This window comes from Pleurodeles waltl, chromosome 12 (assembly GCF_031143425.1).
Source record: "Pleurodeles waltl isolate 20211129_DDA chromosome 12, aPleWal1.hap1.20221129, whole genome shotgun sequence".
NCBI classification, from domain to species: domain Eukaryota; kingdom Metazoa; phylum Chordata; class Amphibia; order Caudata; family Salamandridae; genus Pleurodeles; species Pleurodeles waltl.
In genome coordinates, this window is record NC_090451.1 from 665,893,875 (window position 1) to 665,916,288 (window position 22,414).

At 45.6% G+C, this 22,414-nt stretch overlaps 1 protein-coding gene across 2 annotated transcripts in view; it reads right to left on the reverse strand.

Annotated features, from left to right (window-relative positions):
- Window positions 1-20,435: 20,435 nt before the first annotated feature.
- The window catches only part of TNFAIP8L2 (TNF alpha induced protein 8 like 2), a 163,665-nt gene continuing 161,686 nt past the window's right edge, over window positions 20,436-22,414 (reverse strand). For both annotated transcript variants that reach the window (XM_069218489.1, XM_069218488.1), the window contains exon 2: window positions 20,436-21,337. In XM_069218489.1, coding sequence (XP_069074590.1) covers window positions 20,772-21,332 — 561 coding nt within the window. In that variant the 5' untranslated portion in view covers window positions 21,333-21,337 and the 3' untranslated portion in view covers window positions 20,436-20,771. The remainder of the gene's footprint in view (window positions 21,338-22,414) is intronic.

Below are 22,414 nucleotides of genomic sequence, written 5' to 3' on the forward strand. Positions count from 1 at the left end.
TGATGGCTAGTGATCATATGAGTTAACCACTGTTCTAGAGTATGAAACAGACTACTTATCTAGGACATGAAAAGGAAACCATGCCTTGCAGGAACGATACAATCAACATGCAAGGATGACATATATAAGTAACACAGGCTGTAAGTGGGTAAGAGAGAATGGTCTCTGAACTTTTATCAACACATCTTTGTACACAAATGCAGGACTCCAAGGTTAACATGAAAAATGTTACTCATGCCCCTCCTTCATTCTTACACAATATCTAAAAACAAGTGGTAACCCTGTTCCTTGCCTTTCCAACTCGCATTCCTAGAGTCAACCTGCATAACACCGTTTCAGCATTACATGGGAAAACCTGTTGAACTTTGCAACCTCATCCTGTTTACATGGCCTAACCTCTAACTTAAAATAGGAAAACAAATCTATTGTGCCTTCCCCCAAAACTTCTCTTCTTGTTTCTTTCAGCTTCCCTGTCTTCAGTCTGCAAGGATAACAAACATTTTAAAACAAGCATTGGCAATGACAATAGATCGGGCTAATTAATGCACTGTCAAGCTAGATTGAAAAATCCATATAGGTTAATGACTGTCTCCTCACACCTCTGTTGCTACCATTAAAAACAACATAAAAGTATCTAGCTATCTAAGACACTTTAATATCATTACAATGTCATGCCTCTGAAAGTTCAACCTCGGGAAGGTAGATAAATGAACAAAATAATGACAGCTATGTGGAGGGCAAGCACTTTTTTTCTTGAGGAAGCACACATCTGCCCAATCAAAATGGGTATTTCTGTCTTCCAGCATATGGGCGGAGGCAAAGCCCCTCTACTGGTGTTTCTCACATAATTGCCTGGCGATGGCTGCGCTGTTAAGCCAGACCATAAAAATTGAGCTCTCTCTAACATCTTCATCACCATCTTCAGCTCCCTATTTGTAGACTTCCCTAGCCACATCACGAACTCCTGCAAACCCAAAATCAGTTAAAACGATATAAAAGAGACTGGCAAAAATACCATATTGTCATTAATTTGTGTCATTCCCTTTGTATATTCCTGAATATTACCTAGAGAGGAAATAGAAATAAAAGGCACTGCATAAAGAAATTCACATACAAATATATGTAAGCAATTACACTAAATGCTAAAAAACACTCAGCCATGTGAAAACGAGGAGATCCACTCTAATTATTTGTCCCACTAAAACCCAAAGGCGACTCCCAATACCCCAGTGAACAAGCCATGAAAACTTCACAGCTCCCAAATCTTATATTACAATAGAATTTCTCATCCCCTCTGATCCCTCTCAACTTTCCGCTGCAGCGTTTGATTTGTGCAGGTGGTTGCGGGTGATGGCCACAGTCACTCATTGTTAGGCTAGAACTTATTTTTCGACATCAGACCTTGACCCAGAGCAAGAGAAAGGCAGAAAAGTGAGAAAGGAGGAAGAGAAAGATAGGAAAACAATGTTAAATGGAGAAAGTGAGAATGAAAAAGAACCTGCCAGAGATCAATAAAGAGAGGAAGAGTAGTGCGGTGGAAGAAAGGAACTTGAGATCGAATCAAGGGCAAGTGCTCTTGGGATTTGGCAAACCTCACTTTTGACAGTGGCAGTCTGGGCCCCTTTGAAAACCTAAGCAGAAATTAAGCCCTGACAAAGTGCCCTCACGATTTAGTACTGTAGATAATGGTAGTGGCTCAAAATACCCAGGACAACTGCTGAATTTTCATTATCCGAGCCTGCGGAACACTTGTACACAGATAGAAATAGTCGCAGGCTTGCTTCATCGCAGCAACGGATTTCCTATATAAGAGCTGCTTCTTCTTTCGCCTGGCTCTGTGATGTATACTGCTCTACACAGAGCTGTTCCCCATAGCTTCCATGTCCTTGATCCTCAGGAGATCTAGTAGATGGTCCGTACTGGAAGCATTAGCCTCTAGGTGCAGGAAACCATAGGATGTCTTAACTAGAACCGGTGAATCTTTCCTGGGTGTTTGTTTTTTCATTCTTTCTACTGTCTTCAGTACATGTAGGTTGTGTTCGTTCTTTGCGGAACTCCACACTAGGTGATAATGCAGGTAGTATTACAGGGGCCAGGGCTTTATTTTTCCCTTCATCAGACTTGCAGCCAGCGAAACAATGACGAAGAAACAGATAGCAAAACATTGACAAAAGGCAGAAACCGGCATGACAAAGACCCTTCAAAAGTGAGATAAAAAGGAAAGTGTATGGTGTTGGAAGTAAGAAGCTTAAGCACGAATCAAAACTAGGCAGCCTTTGTGTTAGGCAACCTCATAGCTGCAGGCTCCTAAGAAACACATTAAGATTCTGCACTAGATTCATGGTAACCTTTTTCTTTGTATATTATTATTAACAAATGGAGCACTTTTATTAAAAAGAGGCATCAGTCGCGGATAGGTTAATGCTACGATGGTAGAAACACCCAGCAGGACCAGCCTTCTGCTCTCTTTCAGACACTCTTTAAAATGCATCACACCTGAAGGAGCTCCACTGCCTCCCCATTTACAAACAAGCACAATCCAAACTCCTCACCCTCAGTGTCAAGGCAGCTCCTAATTGTGGCCCACCATACCTCAACAATGACTTCTGCTTTCACAGACCGCTGTTCATACATACTCGTATGTGCACACCATCCCACACATGTGGAAAACCAGATCCAGAGATTGAGCCTTCTTGTACATTGCTCCTAAAGCGTGGAACTACTTGCCGCTGCGTAGAAGATCCTCCACCTTACTTCTTGAGTTCCACTAGAAGCTGAAGACCTGGTTTTTTGAGCAGTGTCACTAGGCTGTAGGTGTAGCTAGACCAGGGCCTAGTGTATAATAAAGTAGGTATCAAGGCTTTTCTCAGGAGGCCACTGCAGCTAGCACCATCCATTGCCCTGGCCAGTGCTGCCAATGACCCTACCAGCAAAATTGCACTCCTATGGGTTTGTTAACTTCAACAATTCCATGCCACCCAAAAGCTGTAAGAATGCACTGGGATTTCGTTGTATTTATTTTAATATATATTAAATTAGCAAATACTGTGATTGTGCTCATCTTAAAATCAGGCAGATAGCACCACCATGTGGTGGGCTGGCATTAAGGCTGGTGTTTGGAATTAAGTGCTGGTGCTGAGCAGCGGATATCATCGGCTCAAATTAAGCACTGGGCTCCACTCACACCTGCTCAGCAACAGGATACCCTCCCAGGTGATAGTACATTCTACAAATTTATATAGCATAACAATCTCTGTTGCGTTGTAACACTTAATTTATATAGCACTTACTACCACTCTGTGGGGTGCTAAAGTGCTTCCCTACATGAGTAGCATGATACACCGTGTATGGTATGTGTTTAGCATAATGGTTAATGAAACAGAGCAAGGAAGGTAAATAACTGCACAGTTGAAAATACAGCAATTTTCCAGAAGTAATGTAGGTTTCAATTGTTCCTACTGAGTTTTCAAAAAGATAAAGTACAACTTTAAGTAGCAATCTTAGATATTCTGAATTGTAGTGCCCCCCCCCCCCCACCACCATCCCCCGAGCCCTTTCCCTCCTTCCTCCCTTCTCCACTAACTTGGGATGAAAATGTTTCTTCTGCAAAATGGCCACTTAAGTGTGCCACCCGCAATACTGTGCTTGAAATGGAAACATGACAGTTTAGGTACTCATCTCAGAATACCTGTTTGCTACTGTGAAGTGCAGGTACTCTCTGATTAAAAGCATTGCACCCAAGTGCGGGTACTCTCCCTTTCAAATTAAATAAGTGCAGGTACTGAGTACCTGCGTATTTAAAGCATTGCCCCAGTCTACCGCCTCCACTCCACCTATTTGTATTGTAGGGTGAATCATTGGTCTTCCTTACCGTGTGTTCCCCGAGGAGACATCTGTGGTTCTCGTGCATGTGATTTGTCCACAGCCCTTCACACAGTAGCCCAATAAAGTTTCCAAATTTTCTGAAATGTCTCCTCTGACTCATGTTTAACCTGGGTCATCTTTTCCATACCCAGGGTACCAGGTTTGTACGTGTGGGCATGGATCTTTACCACATTTCGAAAGGAATAATTATTTTAATCTAGCAATCAACAGATTAACCAAACTTTTCTCTGTCATTTGCATTTTAAAAGTAATTATTAATTTTTTAAGAGATGTTGAAAAATTGAGGCCTACATTTAATGGAACAACATAGCAGTAACAGGGGAGTTGATTCGGGCTGTACTGTTGACTATATCAAAGTCGTGTTAGTACACTCCTCCTTGACTCGCATATTTTAGGCTTTAAACGATTCCCAACCTCAGCACTAGATGACAGCAGAGTGCACAGAATATGAGCTTCACCCCTTCATTTTGTTTTATATACTTACAGGCTTCTTGCGCTAGCCTCGCCTTCGGCGATTTCGGACAGCAATTACTTTCCAGATTTCTATGTAACATCCTACATTTCTGGCTCTGTATTTCGTTCACCTGAATTGTCTGCCTGAAGACATGTAATAGCATTTCCTCTTTCTCTTTCTCTGTCTCCTCTTTGCACACATACATAGCAAGGTCGTGTTGTGGCCGAACCTGGAAGATGTTTTTGTTACATTAAATCATTTCACTCCGCGTGCTTCTGAATTCTATTGGATATATATTCTCTTGGTGCTAAAAATAACAGGCTGACTAGACTCCAAATGGAACTTGGCTGTTAGTACAATATAACAGAACAGAGAAAATGGTTTCACTAAATGATTTCCGACCCCACTGCTCATTTTCTTAATAATGTATTAAGGTTCAACACTTTTAGAGCAAGCCCAATCCATGCAACAGGGAATTCAGTCATGGGAACGGGAAGACCCAGCAGTCAGGACATCAGATTAATGTGTTGCAAGCTTGCAGGTGGCGACATCAGGTGACCAACAGTGTGGACGGAATAGGGCTCAGTGGAAAGTAGTGAGGAACAGTTCTGTGAAAGGAAAACATTTAAACAAAACAGATCTAATAAAAAAGACAAGTTTGTCAGCGGTTCAATGTAACACTCTTGGGGTGTCTTTCAGAGGGTCTTCCTGAGGTGCCCAACAGTCTCATTGAGCTGTTTCTGTAAAGTTGATGTTTCGATTCAGTCATAAAAATCCATGAGCCACCACCTGGACTTTAAAGGTCTTGTAATACATTTATTGATTATTTTTAAGTGATTGGGGGCCCCCAAGGTCTCAAGCAAAAAGAGTTGTAATTATTATTTGCATTGTTACTGAAGCAAAGGAGGGAACACTTATCCATTTCAAATTGACATATGACTGCATAAATGACGCGTTTGAAATCCAAAATATGAATATAAAGCCTTGCCATTTGTAAGCAGGTACTCCAATCCGTAGCTCACTGTAAAGGGATGACTTTCAGTGTTTGAATCCAAGGGCCATCCTACGAGTGAGAGCAGAGGTATTTGTGCGAGCGGGGCTAGTGAGGGAGTTGGGAATGAAAGTTACCAGATGGATGTAAATGTTGTTTCTTTTGAGGATCACAGATCGGACACGATACATGCAAAGACTGTTACAAAAAGAGCCCCTACAGAACCTGTACCATGCTGTGCATCCTCGCCAGCCAATAGAAGCAGGGTAAGTCCTCTTTCATCTTATTTCTTTTTTTTTTTTTAACTGGAATGTCATTTGCGACTAATGAAAGTGAAAAATGTCTTACTAAACTTTCGAAGGACAGCAGAATGCCTCCTGATGTAAGTCAAATACAACAGAGGTTTAGTGACACAAGTATTTTGCTCGAATTGATGGTTGGCTACTTGAGGGTAGCAGGGGGGTGCCCATACAGTCTTGTTCTGCAGGGCAGTATGCTAGGGTGAGGCACGACTGACTGTGGCAGATGCATGACCCAGCTAGGACTCATCCATCTTTGGCAGAATGAAAGCGGCTTTGTACAACAAACTTTGCTCAAAATGTTGCCTCTTCTGTTCTAGGCATTGGAGGTAAAATCTGGGCCTTTAATGGTCGGTGCTGCTTCTCTGCAGGAGGCCCACTGTGATTGCTCTCCAACTTCTTGCCTTGCTCTTGAGGTGTATAGGTAGGTCTGCTCTTCTAGACAAAATTGTTGCACTGTTGCATGTGTCATTTCACTCTTTCCCTGCCATGCGCTTTACAATCTGGCTTACAAGGTGTTCTGTGATTGCTCCCTGTTTTTGGTTAAATGCACACGTCCTTCCTGATAGGTCAGTGCTGTGTATATGCCTATATGATTTAAACACAGGCTCGCCACAGAGGTCAAACTGACTTGTATAGGAGGACTTGCACATATATGCTGGTTACTGTATCCATGGGTAAGTCCTCTCTCACATATGTGTGTGCTCCATAAACTCCTGAGTTGGGTTGTAGCACCTACAAATTACAGCGTACAATGTTCATTGCACTACATTTGAAGCATGTCTTTGAAATTCATGGACCTCGCACAACATCTCCAAAATTGGCCAAACTACATCCAACCGCCTATCAACCACGCACTCTGAAATGGTTTCAGGGCTCTAGGAATAGAATTACCGAATCACTTGGGGCCTTGTCACGAGTATAAAGTGCTATGTAAATGGTACAATAGACATAATTTACGTTTCTTGATTAAATAGTTGGATAATGCATACCACGATCTGCGTTGTCCCATGAGGATGCTTGAAGATGGTAGCCATAACAAAGCCACCCAATGATGCTTGTGTTGTTTGTTGTAAAGGTAAGAGATCGGGTTAGTCCTGTTCCTCCCGCAACTCAGCGTCAAATCCAGGGTAGGCAAAAACAAACCCCTAAACGTTGTATACCTCTGGTGACGAGAGCGTACATGGAAAATAGTTTCTCAAGTGATTCATTAGTGCAAACTTTTTACTCATTCCATTTGTCCGGAAAACCAAGGTTTTGGATGTCTTTTCCTTAAAGACGTGCAATTGTGATGCATTTGAATCCGTATAAGGGCACTCAAATAATGCGATTGTGCAGCACACTTCGCGTAATTATAGATTTGTCGCATTTGCCACATAAGCCATCATCTGCTGCATAATCTGCAAATGTTAACAAAATAATTGTTCTAGCTCAAACGGTTCTAAAGTTACTGAAAAAGTAGCAGCATGTGTTGCTGCTTGTTGGAAGGCCCTTAGCAGAACTGGACTGATCACCTTTCTGCTCTTTATTGCTGTGTTTGGGTGTTAATCTGGTGTTAATGAGGTGCAACCAATGCCCAGACAGTATTAACCGGTTTCAAAATGAAGACATAATGAAGTAATATTACAAAATGTGCCACATTAATAATCTGCAGAATTTACTCAACCGGGCCGCATAATTTGGCTCTTTCCTGCCACATAATTCCAGAAGCCCTGATCATAATGCACACAGAATTTGTGTGTGTGTTTTTTTTTCTCATTCACCTTAGGCTCCAGGTCTTCTCCAAGCCAAATTATTTTCCACCCTCTCGTTTCCAGATGTAGACCTTTACCAGGGGGAGGGAGGGACCTTCCCACACAGCTTCAAGAGCGAGGGAAAGGTGTAATTATTAGACACATCATCGACCTTGGACCTATGCTCTTTTCCTCCCTAACTATTATGCGAGGGGCAGCCAAAATGTCTTCGCTCTAGTGATGACTCTTAACGTATCTATTCTTGATGCAAACACCAACTCATCCAGCCAACCTACATATGAGGGAAGTATATTTCCTAGCCATTTCTTACATAACTCTCTCCTAGCCAACAACATTGTGTAGAACAGCAACCTTCTGCGGATCACTCTTCACTACTCTACCTTTGTCCGTATTTCCAAAGCTTACTAGGGAGAGACTTCTATTAACGCTCACCCCCCCATAACATCTGAGATCGGTTGCATTACTTTTTCCCCAAAAGAGTGTATTGCAGGGCATTCCATGAACATGTGTACGTCCGTAGTGTTTCCTAAGCCACACTTTCCACATTTAGCCTCTTCTCCTTTTTTTTATTTTGACAGTTTATAAGGTGACGTATAGGCCCTATGTATTGAGAACAAGTGATTTCTTCTGTAAGTGGCTGGTTTCACGACCGTGAATAAAGTACGCATAGAGATTTACCATATTTCCTGCAGCTGACCACCCGGCATACTACTACTAGAATTTGTGTTTTTGTATGTTCATTGTTCTGCAATGTAATTAATTCAAACTAAACTTTAATCGCTGGTGTGGTATGTTTCAGATATAGTGGCGTTTCTGATAGTGTATTTTCCTACATTTTAAGTGGTGGTAGAACAGAACTCACAATTTCGGTTTTTACGGTGTGTACAAGAATCCCCATCCTCCTACCTTTTGGGTCTTCTAGGTTAGCAATAAATTGTTGATGCACAAATCTGTTTCAGTTGCTGAAGCAGTGGACTAAACTAAGTTCATGTGATGTGTGGGCCCTGCAGATAACTCAAGAAACAAAGTGTGAGTGCACTAGACGTGTCGGCACTTAACTGAGTGAAACAGCAACAGAAGATAGACACAAAGCAGTTGTCTGAGTGGAACATTTTAGGGTGGGGTCCCTGCTCTGGTGTTGGAGATTTCTAATATACAGAAACAGGGAGGAGAGAAAGATGCAGCGCTGTCATGCTATCAGTGTCCATGCGTGATAAGCTCCTCCAGTCCAGGTTGTTTTTACTTTGCATTTCAGCATGGCTTGCCCTGTTTCTATAGTCGATGAACAGGACCACTTGCAAGTCCCAGAATGGGAAGCGAAAACCTGGACTGGATAGAAAGGTATGGTCTGGTTATTTATATATAGCACTTACTATCGCTGATAAAGCAATAGGGTGCTTTGTCGATGAGTAGCATACTGCTCCCAAGGGATGAGCTACTCAAATGTGACCTAGAGACCTTGAGGGGTCTGAAGGTGTCTCCCATGGAAAGAGGTTGAATATTGTAAAAGTCATCTTGTTTATCTTTAACAAGGTATGCATGATGTATAGTGCTTTATAAAGTGCCCTAAACCAGGAAGCTTTTAAAGAGTCTTTCTTCATTTCATGCTGTCATGTCATTAGCCACCTTTGCAGTTTATACTTAAGTGTCTCATTACACTGATTATTATTGTTTCATACTGAGCTAGGCCATAATGCTTTACTGATGGCTTCTCGGTGCAAAATAGACAGTCATCAAATAATGAGACAGCCTAAATGGAGGCTGGAGGATAGGAGGAGGGGCATTTCTTCTGGTACTGAGTGAATCGGGCGGGGTGTCGCCAGAATTCTCTCCAGCAAAAGTCGGCTCAAACATTCCCAAAAACTGAACCCGGTGTGCCTAAGTGAGGGTGAAATTGAAGAGAAGACTGCACTGCTTCATCTGCTCTGTGTGGGAGAGAAGATGTCATTGCTGATATATGTGCTGTACCTGTTCTGTGTGTGAGGGGCAATTCCATTGCTGACATCTGCGCTGTACCTGTTCTGTGTGTGAGGGGAGATTTAGGGGCATATTTATACTCCGTTTGCGCCGGAATTGCGTCGTTTTTTTTTTTACGCAATTCCGACGCAAAACTAACTCCATATTTATACTTTGGCGTTAGACGCGCCAAAGTCGATGGAGTTAGCGTCATTTTTTAGCGTGGACACCTACTTTCAATAAATACGGCGCCCGCATGGCGCTTCAGAATGGCGTTAGCTGGCGCTAATTTTTTTGACGCAAAACTGCGTTCGCGCAGTTTTGCGTAAAAAAGTATAAATATGGGCCCTAATTGCTGATATATGCGCTGTACCTGTTTGTGTGAGGGGAGATTTCATTGCTGAAATCTGCGCTCTACCTGTTCTGTGTGTGAGGGAAGATTTCATTGCGAATATTTGCGCTGTCCCTGTTCAGTGTGTGTGAGCAAAGATTGTACGACTGCTGCTTGTTCGGTACCTGTTTTCTGTGCGAGAATGTGCCCTGTGTGCTTCACATACACTACCCCATCTATGTGTGTGCTTTCACTACAGCCCAGTGTCCCATGCATTGCTGTAAAGAAAAAAAAAAAAAAAGAAAAAAAGTGCTAGCCCAAGGTTATTTTCCAGAACCTACTGTGGCTGGCTCCACACACTGCCCATGCCAGTGCTGCCAGGGTGAAAGCTAATATTAGTGCTACCAATTAACAGGCATACTCATAACTCATAGTAGACAGACTATTGTAGCTCCCCTTAGGCTGAAATTGACTTGTTGGTTTATTCTTTTTTTTCTTTTTTTTAAGTATGCTGAATTAGCAACGTTCAGAAATAGAGAGGCAGCGCCACTATGTGGTGAACCCTCATAAATAGGTGTGGCGTTTGGAAAAGTGGTGGAGTTGAGCACCAGAAAACACTTGTGCAAATTAAGCACTGCTCCCATGGTTATTCTGGGTATGTCAAAGTCCTAGTTGTGTTGCCTCAGCTATGTGTGTGGTGTTTGCATCCTATATTTTCTAGGGTATAAATTAATTTTGTGCTGTTGCTGCCCGATGTGTTACCCCACATATGACTGGGAAGCTTGTGTGCTGTTGGTGTTCTGATAAGGAGGAATGCACTTGTTCTCCCTATGCGGTTCATGTTGTGTGTAAGAGAAGCCTGAACTACTGCTCTCCATCTCTGTGTATGGAAGGGAAGCTATGCAACTCCCTCCTAAGATGTCCCTTTACTGTGTATGCGAGGGACGCTTTGAGTCCATCCCTGTGTATGAAAGGGAAGCTGTACTGCGTCCTCCTAAGATGTGCCTCTTCTGTGTATTTTAGGGGCGCTTGGACTTAATCCCTGTGTATGAAAGGGAAGCTTTGCTACTCTCTCCTAAGCTGTGCCCCTTCTGTGTATGTGGGGGATGCTTGGACTTCATTCCTGTGTATGAAGCTGTGCCTCTTCTGTGTATGTGAGAGTCGCTTAGTCTGTTGGTGCCTATGCAATATCTGGTAAGTGAAGAAAGACTACATTTGTTTTCCTCTGCTGTGAGCGAAAGAGGCTTCACCAGATCCTGTCCATTCCTCTTCACATAAGGGGTGGCTTTCTCCCTTGGCTGGTGCTTTCGTTTTTTTTTTTTTTTTAATGTGATGGAAGCTTGCACTGCTGAAGCCCTGCTATACCTTTTGGGAGTGCACAGATCAGCTTTATGATTTTGTGGAGAATTCTAATCTTCCACAGCTAGTGGGCATACATCCTGGCAGGAAGGGAGAGAGTATGTTCTATTCTCTATGCTAGCCTTCGAATGACAATCATGTTGGCACACTATATTTACTCTGTCAGTAGCATTCTGTGACATTGACCCCATAGTCCTGCAACAGTGACTTCACATTGCTAGACAGGAGCCCCAAGCAATCAGTTCTCATCTCCAATATTGTTTAATAATTCTATCCATCAAATGGGCAATCTGATTGTTTTTTCTTTTTTTCCCCTGATGTGTGTATTACACTAATCCTAACGTACAAGTTATTTACCTTTGGTAACTATACATCTGGTAGAGACATATTCTAATTGCAGATTCCTTGCCTTAGAATTTTCCACCAGGCATCAGACTGGACCCGGAGATTTTTTTTCTTTGAGCAATACCCTTGAGCGTCAGTAGATGGCGTTGGTCGACTCCGCGGGATTCGTTGGCGTTGTAGTCGCCGTGATGACGTCGGGAGTAGTATATAGATGCTGTCTTTGTGCAGTGACGTCAGTTCTTTTCTTTGCGCACCACGCGCTGATCCGGAGAAGAGCTACCCTGCCTATTTTTTGGCTGAATTCGACCATTTTGTTGAGTTTTTTTCTGTGTGACTTTGGTGCGTCAAGGATGTCCCCGAAGACCGGGTTCAAGCGGTCATCGGACCATGTCGGTGACGGATCCTCATCGGGTTTGTCTGTGGTGTCTCAAGCACGACCAGAAGTCGTGCTCCGAGTGCCGGGCCATGCACCCGAAGGCTTTGAGGGAGCGGTCCCTAAAGCCTATTACTCGACTCCGCATAGGTCCCGGTTTCGTTCGAGAGGAAGGTCTCGAGATCGGTTGCAGAGTCATCGCCACGCAACGCCTTCTAAATCCTTGCGTCAAGGTAAGAAGTCGAAGCAGTCCCTTTGCTCTCCGACTTCGCCCTGTCGCTCCGCTGACGCGATGCTGGAAGAGCATCCACACACTAGGCCTACGTCCTCGGAGCCTGTGTCTTGGTCGGCTCCGTGCTTCCCCGAGTTTCCTGGAGCCGGAGCGACCCCCGCCCAGCTTAGAGTTTTTTATGAGGCCATGCGCCTCATATTTGGGCGGTCCGACCCCGATACGGCGCCTTTGGGCCCAAGGGGTTTGGCTGAGGGGCCTTTGGGTCCCGTGCCGGCGGCTTCAGCTCTGGCCACTGAGGTCACCTCCGGATCCACACTGGCGCCGGTCGCACCCTTGAGACCTTGCGCTGGGTCGATTATTGATGCTCCCAACGTCGGTGGTGCCCACTATTGACGTCGACCCGATTCTTATCCCCAACTACTCTAAGTCGGACCCTTTGTCTTATGGGTACGAATATGTGGAGGAATTGGAGGGGGTCCCTGGACCCTTATGAATACCAGGATGACCCTGCTGTGGACTGGGCTCAGGAATTGGGCGAAGCCAGTGGTCTGGATACTTCTGATGCTAGCATGCTGTCTCCTCCTACCATGGCTACGGCGGAGGGAGCAACTTATGGTAGGGTGGTCAGTAGGGCAGCTGAGATCCTTGGTCTCAAGCTTCCCACTGTTGATGTCCGGTCTAATCTCTTGACGGAGGTGCTTCAGCCTGGGGCTTCTACTTCAGAACCCCTTTTGGCTTTTAATGAAGCCCTCACCGATGTCCTTTCAGGTACATGGTCCAAACCCAACACAGGGGCTACTGTGAATAGGACTATTGCACGCCACCATCGGCCTGCTCCGAACGACCCTAAATTCCTGTCCCAACACCCCACGCCAGAGAGTCTGGAAGTTCAGGCTTCCTCTTATTCAGGCACATTTCCTTCTGCACCCCCAGATAGGGAATCCAAAAGGCTGGAACCGTTTTGCAAGAAGTTGTTTTCTTCCTCCAGTCTCGCGCTGCGGTCTGTGAGCACCGCTTGCCTTTTGGGCCGCCATACCCACTCTTTGTGGGATACGGTTGCCCGAGTCCTGCCGCAGATACCGGAGGAGGCCCGTGCTATTGTCTCTCCAACTGTGAACAGTTGGAGAGATGCAGCAAAGTTCACAATCCGTTGTGGGCTGGACACGACCGACTCTAGGCAGATCGGTTGCTACAACGATGGCCTTACGACGCCACGCCTGGTTACGTACTTCTGTTTTTTGGGGGGATATCCAACAGTCAATCCTGGACTCGACCTTGGAGAGATTCAAGGATTCCTGGGCTACGGCTCGGTCTTTCCTCGGCCCCTCGCTCCCCACAGTCTGCTTTTCCCCCGTTTCGTGGCCACGGAAGGGGCTCCCTGTAGCGTCCTCCAGACAGCCACCGTGCCTCGCACGCTGGTTAGCCTATGCGTGGCTGAGGACGCGGAACCCCACGTGGCCGTGGGATAGGGAACCAGAGGTCTGTCCAGTCCACCTCTGCCCCTGCTGCAGCCCCCAAACCCTCCTAGTCCGTCCCCTCACTCCCGTCCAGTTGGTGGCAGGATCAACGAAAGTGATGGTGGGGGTTGCAGCTCATCTGCACAGGTTAGGGGTTTCAGTCTTCCCCTACCTCAACGACTGACTGATGAAGGTGGACTCGCCCCAGAAAGTCATCTCCCACCTTCAGACTACAGTGAACCTCCTGCACTCGCTGGGGTTCACTATAAACATGCCGTAGTCACACCTGACACCCTCTGTCGCTCCCTTTCATCGGAGCGGTTCTGGACACAGTGCAGTTTCGGGCTTATCCTCCTGAAAAACGAGTCCAAGACGTTCGGAAAGGGACCGATCCCGGTCGAGGTCACCATCTATTCGGCGGCGTCAGATGTGGGATGTCAGTCTGACAGTGACTCCTCAGCCTGAGAGCCCTCAGGCTTCTCCGGCGCCGTCTGTGTTTGAGGTGGTCAAGCCTCCCCAGAGTCCTGGCTGCTCGTCTGCAGTGCAGTCGGAAGTGCCTGATCCAGCGCCGGCGCCGCAGGAGTATCCAGCACTCTCGGCTTCAGGAGTGGATCCAGCGGCATTCTTGAATGCTATGTTTAATATCTTTAACTCCATGGCCCCTGGCGGTGCACCGGCTGGTCCCTCAAGTCCCTTGGCTTTTGGATTGGGCGTTCTGGCTTCATACAAGCCAACACCATTCATGCCCTTTTGGTCCGGCACCGTTGGTGTCGCCGAGAAGACCTTCGACGCCGGTGGCTTCTGTGGATCCGGTGGCACCGATGACTTCGCCACAAATCCAGGAGCAAGAATATAGAAAGCAGCTCCTGGAGGAAGGAGAGATCGCTGAGCCCCTGGGAGACTTCCAGGGTTTGGACTCCGCGAGTGGTCTCTACTTCCCCTGAGTGGGATTTAGCCTCTCCTGGAGAATTTACTGAGGAGGCTGCCTCATTCCATATGGTGATAAGGAAGGCAGCAGACTTAATGGACCTACTGCCAAGTCTCTAAACCTGCAGGCTTCTACGACCACCCCGTTCAGGTCTTTTAGAAGATTCAGGGTGTTTGAAAGAGGAACTTCCTTTCGGGGGAGACCCCTACCAGCAGGCCTACAACCGTCTAGCCTTCCCTATAGGTCCTATAGAGGGCGGGGTAGGGTTAGGAGAGGAGCCATCCAGCAGCACCCTGCCTCTTCCTCTTACTCGGGGGGGGGGCAACAGGGAAAGCAGCCTTAGTCCTCCATCCATTGTATCCCATGCTTCTCCTGTAGGGGGAAGGTTGTTTCATTTTCTCTGCATGTGGGAGTTGATCACATCAGACTCCTGGGTCCTCAATATAGTGGGGAAAGGTTATGACATTCCTTTTTGGGAGTTTTCCCCCCTCCCATCCCTCCCCGTCCATCCTTTTGCACAGAAGACCATCTCCTGTTGTTGCAGCAGGAAGTTCTAGTCCTTTTATCGAGATGTGCAGTGGAGTTGGTTCCAGAGCAGGAAAGGGGTCAGGGTTGTTATTCAAGATATTTCCTGATCCCCAAGAAGGATGGTCGTTTGAGGCCGGTCCTGGACCTGAGGGTTTTGAATTGGTTCCTCAAACCGAAGAAATTCAAAATGCTGACTCTAGTGCAGGTGCTTCTGGCGATGAACAAAGAAGATTAGATGGTGTCTGTCGACTTACAGGATGCTTACTTTCATATCATTATTCTGAAGTCGCACAGGAAGTATCTACGGTTTGTGGTAGGGTCGCGGTCCTTCCTTTTGGTCATACTTCAGCACCTCAAGTCTTCACGAAGGTGATGGCGGTGATTGCAGCAGATCTCAGGAGGCAGGGAATATCGGTGTTTCCTTACCTGGACGATTGGTTGATCAAAGCCAAGTCTCCGGAGCTTGTGCTGCATCACCTGCAAATGACAACCCAGTTGTTGTTCGATCTGGGGTTTTCGGTAAACTTGCCCAAATCTCACCTGGAGTCCTCTCAACACCTCCTGTTCATAGGGGCGGTACTGGACACAACATTGAATCGGGCTTATCCTCCACCTCAGCGGATTCAGGACATTCAGGCGTTGATTCCAATGTTTCAAAGCGGAGCGGTTGTTCCAGTCCTCAGGGTCCTTCGTCTGCTCGGTCTGTTCGCTTCTTGCATTATGTTGGTCACTCATGCACGCTGACACACGAGGGCTCTTCACTGGTGCCTCCTCAGGCAGTGGTTTCAGCACAGAGGGGATCTTGAGGAGTCGATAAATATCTCCAGAGACACTGCAGTTGATCTACAATGGTGGGCTGCTGACGGCAACCTTTCCCAAGGAAGGCCGTTTTCGCTACCACCACCAGTGGCCACGGTTATAACGGATGCCTTCACTCTAGGGTTGGGAGCTTATCTGGGGGACCTGGAGGTCATTGGTCTCCAGTGGAACAGATGTTTCATATCAATCTGTTAGAATTGCGGGCGATACGTTTTGGCTCTCAAGGCCTTCCTCCCTTCCCTTTGCGGACAGTCGGTTCAGTTCCTGACTGACAACACTACCGTGATGTGGTATATCAACAAGCCGGGAGGAGTAGGGTTGTACCTTCTTTGCAGAGAGGCTCAGGACCATCAGATTTGTGTAGTAGCAAACCATCTGGCCATAGTTCTGAACGTATGTGCGGACAGTCTGTCGATCAAGAGTTATGTCTCCATCCAGACCTGGTCCTTCACATCTTCCGGATGTGGGGATTCCCTCAGGTAGGTGCACTGCCAGTCGTTATGCATTCTCCAGTATCTGGTGCAAGGGGCGTTGGAGGACGCGTTTCAGATGTCCTGGTATGGCCAGTTGCTTTATGCGTTTCCCCCCCATACCCTTGATTCCTCGGGTTCTGAGGAAGATTCGCCAAGACCGGGCCCAAGCCATTCCAATAGCTCCGGATTGGCCAAGAAGGGGGTGGTACTCAGACCTTCTCCAACTCTCACTGTGCCCTCCGCTCAGTCTCCCTCACAGGGCAGATCTCCTCCGCCGTTGCAGGGGCAGGTTCTACACCCCCACCTCCAGAGTCTGCACATTCATGCCTGGAGATTGAACGGGGCAATCTGAGTTCCTTTTCTCTCCCGCCAGAAGTGGTGGACGTTATTTTATCGGCCAGGCGACACTCCACCAAATCTATCTATGCTGGCAGATGGGCAAAATTTGTTGCTTGGTTGTGGAGAGAAGCAAACTGATCCTTTTATGGGCCCATTTGTCAGACATTTTATTATTTGCATTGTCCTTGGTGCAGAGGGGTTGTGCAGTTGAGACTGTTAAGGGCCATCTGTCGGCCTTTCTGTGCCCTCCCTATCAACCCTCTTTATTTAGGTCCCCTATAGTTAAAAGGTTCTTAAAGGGTCTTATTAATAGGTTTCTTCCCACTCCGTTTATTATGCCTCAGTGGGATTTTAATTTAGTTCTTACATTGCTGATGGGTTTGCCGTTTGAACCTTTACATTCATGTCCGTTAAGGTTTTTGGTATTAAAGACTGTTTTTCACATAGCTATCACGTCGGCTAGGCGAGTGAGTGAGTGAACTTCAAACGCTTAGCGTTAAACCCCCTTTTTACTTCTTTTCATGCGTACAAGGTGGTGCTGAGGACCAGGGCGGCTTTCCTACCAAAGGTTGTTACACCCTTCCATATGGGACAATCTATAACGCTCTCGTCTTTCTACCCTCCTCCCCATCCATCAAAAGAGGAGGAGAGACTGCATCGGCTTGACCAGAGGAGAGCTTTAAGTTTCTACATTGAGAGAACGAGAGAGATCCGGGTGGACGATCAGCTCTTCATTGGCTACGTGGGGAAGAGGAAAGGCAAGGCTGTCCACAAAAGAACACTGTCCAGGTGGGTCATTCTTTGCTAAGTCGGCCTCTTCGACCTTGGATAGAGGTGTTCCTGTGGATGAGATTTGTAAGGCTGCAACTTGGGCTTCCCTCCATACTTTTGCAAAGCATTATTGCTTGGACTTGGAGGTTACGAGGGATGGCCATTTTGCACGGTCTGTGCTGCAGGATTTCTTGGTGTGACCATTCAGGCACCCGCCACCGATTGCGGTACTGCTTTGGGACTCAATTCATTAGGTGAGAAATCCTCAGGTAGTTGTATCCATCAGAAGAACAAGTTACTTACCTACGGTAACTCCTTTTCTGGGGGATACACTAGCTATCTGTGGATTCCTCACGGTCCCACCCGCCTCCCTGTTGCCTGGTTGGTCATGCCAAGATTTCCTAGGGTGAATGTATATTTGATTGTATATATATGTACATATATGTGGTGTGTATATATAGATGTTTATATTTGTATATTTTGCTGTTTTTATTTGATTAAATATTACGTATTATATTTGATTGATGTAGTCATGTCAAGTATGTGATGTCAGGTGATCACCTGTTCGCCTCAAAGGCACTTAAAAAAATGGTGAAAACTGACATTAGCTCGCCGGCGAGGTCCTCTTATTGCCACGATGACGTTAGACGGAGTAGCGTGGGAGTCGGGCAATAGTGACGTCCTCGTCGACGTGCAGAGCTGGGAAGAAAATTTCCATTGAATGCTGGCGCATTGGGAGAATTCATTAGGTGTGGAATCCACAGGTAGCTAATGTATCCACCAGAAAAGGAGTTACACAAGGTAAGTAACTTGTTCTTTTGACTGTTTACAGTCACCCTTTATCACTTACACCAGCCCTCCAGATTTGGATGCCACATTTGAGATGTATCCTTCAGCAGAGGACACAATACCCCGAGTAAGGCTCCCAAGCTAAACACCATACTCTAACTGCGGCCTTCTGGCCTAGACACAATTTTCCAGAAGTTGGCCTTTGTAACTGGACAGAATGTTAAATGTGTAATCCCCAACACTGGCAACAAACGTTCAAATGTGGCCTCCAAAACTGGATGCAATACATCAGTTGAGCGGTCTAGGTTTGGGTACACTAGATCTCCATGGCAGGACACAGTTCACAAGATGAGACCTGAAGGATTATGATGCAAAACTCCAATAAATGAAACTTCCTGAACTGGATGGAATTTTCCAAAGGAGGCCTCAAAAACTGGGCAAACTACTCCAAGATATTTTCCTCTTCCTACTGCCTTCTTTTTTTGTCTTTCGCTCTCTAGTCATGGGTCAGTGTCTGAGGATGAACAATAAGTCTCGATCTCCACAAGGGAATGGTGATGCCCACCATCTGGATACACTCGACAACTTAAGCACTGTTCCTCTCTTCTTGGCTTTAGCATCAATCACTTTCCTCTTTTTGGCGACCTTAAGATCTCATCACCCTGTAGGCTCCACTAACTTGCTCTATCCTAGATCCATAACTACGCACTCCGCTCTATTCAAATCTTAGGCTCGTCTTTCAAATGAGGAATTATATATATATATTTATATATAGTCAGCGAATAATCTTATCCATCTCAACACCTAGCTTCTGTACAAAGTCTTATAATAATTTATGGCAAGTCACCAAAACATGAACTTATCCCACTTTTGCTCCTCAGCAAAATGAACACCATGGACTAGCACTCAGTGACTCCTGCGAAAGAGCCAGGTCCCGCTTCAAAGTGTTAGACTTGTTACAGTGTCTTCTGTGTGGAACATTAGCTTACTTGGGCCTGATTCACAAAGAGTTTCCTGTGGGTACATGTGACTTACTCCGGTATTTCTATTAATAAATATCTATAATTTATTTGAATGTTTTTTAAATATATTTTATTAATAGCTATCATGCCCTTTTTTCTATGTTCCATGGGTAATCCTACGCATGGACCTAATATTTGTGAATTGAGCCCAAGTAAAGTTAACACCCCCTTCTTCTGGTAACTCTATTGCTAGGTTCCACAAGTCATTTGTCTGGCATGCTTTCTTCTCCCTCCTGTTTCTCTGCAGCCAGGCCCTCCTTAAGACATCAGATTCATCTTTCCTTTACCACTGATGTTGTAACTGGCTTGTGATTTATCCCATCACTGCGCTGTGTAGCCTTTTCCGCGCCTTCCTCAGTACCACTGGGGCTGATTGACAGAGAGCATAAACACTCCTAATATTAAACACATATTTATGCCAGGGATCGATTGGTGCTACCATTTTGACATGACCAAGTATACACATGAATATTTGATCTTGCAAAGATCAACGAGAAAGTGAGAAATCATGTGCTAACATGTTTTTCTTCCAGCAGTGTTTAATTTGTAAAAGAAAAAGTGCCAGGGCCGAAGTTTTGCTCAGGAGCCCCCGACCGGCTGTATTAAAGATTGGGAAGCCCAACAAAAAGGCTTCATAGACCTGGTTCCACCTGATGCCTCTTTAATCAACCACCAGACATTCCGATTTGTATCAGTCTATTGAAAAAGTGCTGGTCCCCAAAAATGAATGCCTGTGACCTTTCCTACCCCCCACAACCACTGACTCAAATTAAGCACTGAGAGAAACTATTTGGTCCTGTGAAGAAAGCGGTTCCTCTGCACCCCTATTATTTTTGCAGGTGTTCCTTTAACAAGTTCCTTGGAAAACCACTTACTCCTGCCCTTGACATGAGAAAGTCTCTGCTGGTTTCCATGACAGGAAAGGAGCAAGAAAAAGTTTGAGTTTGAGTACAAACTTTCAAGGGCATCCCCTCGCTGGGATAATGTGGTGTATAAGTAAATAATTTATTATTGTAAATTCAGGTTTTTAAGTACTGAAATTCAAATGGCTTTTTGAATGGCCCTTTGTCTAGAGCCATTACGATTGTTTCGAATTTACAGAGGCGTATTTCTGCTGAACACTCTGCTGTGTGCAGACATGTGCTAGCTGCCCAAAACCCCCCACCTGCCCCTAACAGCCCCTACCAGGGCTAATTATATGTTGTCCTCAAACGTCTCATTTATAACAAAGGATTGTTTTAGCAACCTCAAGGCACTTAAATTAACTGCCTGGCCTTACACTCTTCTGAGTTTAGGTACTTTCTCCACAACTCTCAATCACACAGTGCACTTAAGAACCAGCCAAGTTTTTACTTAGCACATTAGTTAAAATTAAGTGTATACAAAATACGTAATTTGGCATGTCAAAAACCAGTTCCCTTCAGCTGTGGGTGCCAAAGTGCTGTGTACAGACGGGCCCAAATGTAGAAGGATGAGCTTGGGGAAGTTGGTTGGGGTGGGACAGAAAGGTTCCTGTTCAAAGTTGTAATTGATGACAGGATGACGTCCCTATGGCACTTCCTTCTCCTAGCCCCATAGTGGAGTCTCTTCAGATATGGCCGGTGCTGGCCACTCTGGTCTTCAGTCTCTGTAGCTGCACGTGTGGTGGGCAGCAGATCAGTTACACTCACAATGTGCCCTCCTCTATAAGCTTGTTCAGGCCATCGCAGATCTTCTGAAGGTGGGGTCTGAATGGCCCTTTGGGTTCGTAAAGCTGGCTGAGCAGTTCTGTGTCAGCAAAATGGTTGAAGACGTGGCAGATGCGCCCCTTTGACTTGGGTGTCAAGTGCTTGTCCACCAGCTGCACGAGCAAGTCCCGGCACTTGCCAAGGATGTTGGCTAGCACATCCTTCTCAAAGGTGAAGTCCACCTCGTGGAAGCTGATGGCTGTCATGGCGCCCTGGTGCAACTTGCTCTTGAAATCTTCAGCCAGCTGCAACTCCTCCGGGCTGAAGCAGTCGTTGCGGTAGAGCACGCTGATCTTCACTGAGATCTTGATCAAGTTCTTGATGACCTTCTGCGAGGCGGCTTTGTTCTTGGTGTACTCTTTGGATACCTGGTAAAGCTCGTCCAGGATCTCACTACTGGTGTCGTCAATGAACTTGTTGACCACTGACCTGGTGGCCATTCGACTAAGAATCTTCTTCTGTGCCTGAAGTGCCAGGTCATGGGAACTGAATCGCTCCATTGTAGCTGAGAGGAAGACACAAAAAAAAAATCTTTCAGATAAGAGGCACATAAATATATCCTTTATGCACATGGCAAAGGTTAGTACACTTTTTTTTTTAAAGATCGGAGGCAGAAAACAGTACATATCTTAGTTTAGAGGTATGAGGAAATGCACATCTTGGATCTGAGATGGAAGGAAAAACATTCGTAAATTAGAAGCACAATAATGTCTCGAAGATTAAACTCACAGGAAAATCCACCTTTACTCAAGAGACACCTAGAAATACATTTGTTATATTAGAGATACACGGAAACACCTTCGGTCATTGGCACAGTAAAATACATGCTTTAGAGTAGAGGCACAAGGAATTACATCTATTACAGTGCAAATGTTCCTCCTACATGAGATAAATAAGGAACTACATCTTTAACAATATACATACATGAGATTACACATAGTAGACCTTAGATCCTAGAACTTGAAAGGTTTGAGATCAGGAACATCCAAACATCTTTTAGAAACTTGATCCATAAAAAAAATCCCTCCGAGTCCCCTGTTTATAAATCTCTGGCTTGGGCCGTAAACACGAGGAAGTTAACCCCTCACTTCAGAGCTAGACGTAACATTCAATTGAAATGATGATTAATGCGAGTTTTCACATGTATTTACGGCATCAATAGTGCAACAGCAATGCCCGCGCTTGAGCCTCATGTGACCATGGAGGTTCTTGCAGGCGGCGTGCTAGTCTATCAGAGGCCCTCGGCCCTGGGTGCTGCCCACCGTCACATTTAGAGATCCCTGCCTGGTGGGCCTCTCTAAGCCGAAAGGAAATCTGAAAGTGTGGCTGGAGAATTTTCTGAAAAGCCAAGTAGTTGCATAGTTGTGGGTATTTTTTATTTTTTTTTGGCTCATTTGGATTTTTTTGTTTTTAACAACACCCAAAGCACAAGTATGTTTTTTTTTTGTGGGGGGGGGGGGGGGGGGGAATATGGTGTTTTTCCCCCTGTGCTTGAGAGCCATTACGTCCTTTAAATGCTAGGTTGACCCCGTTAGAGAAATCTACATCCGGAGGAACTCCCTATAATGGGCGGAAATCCATG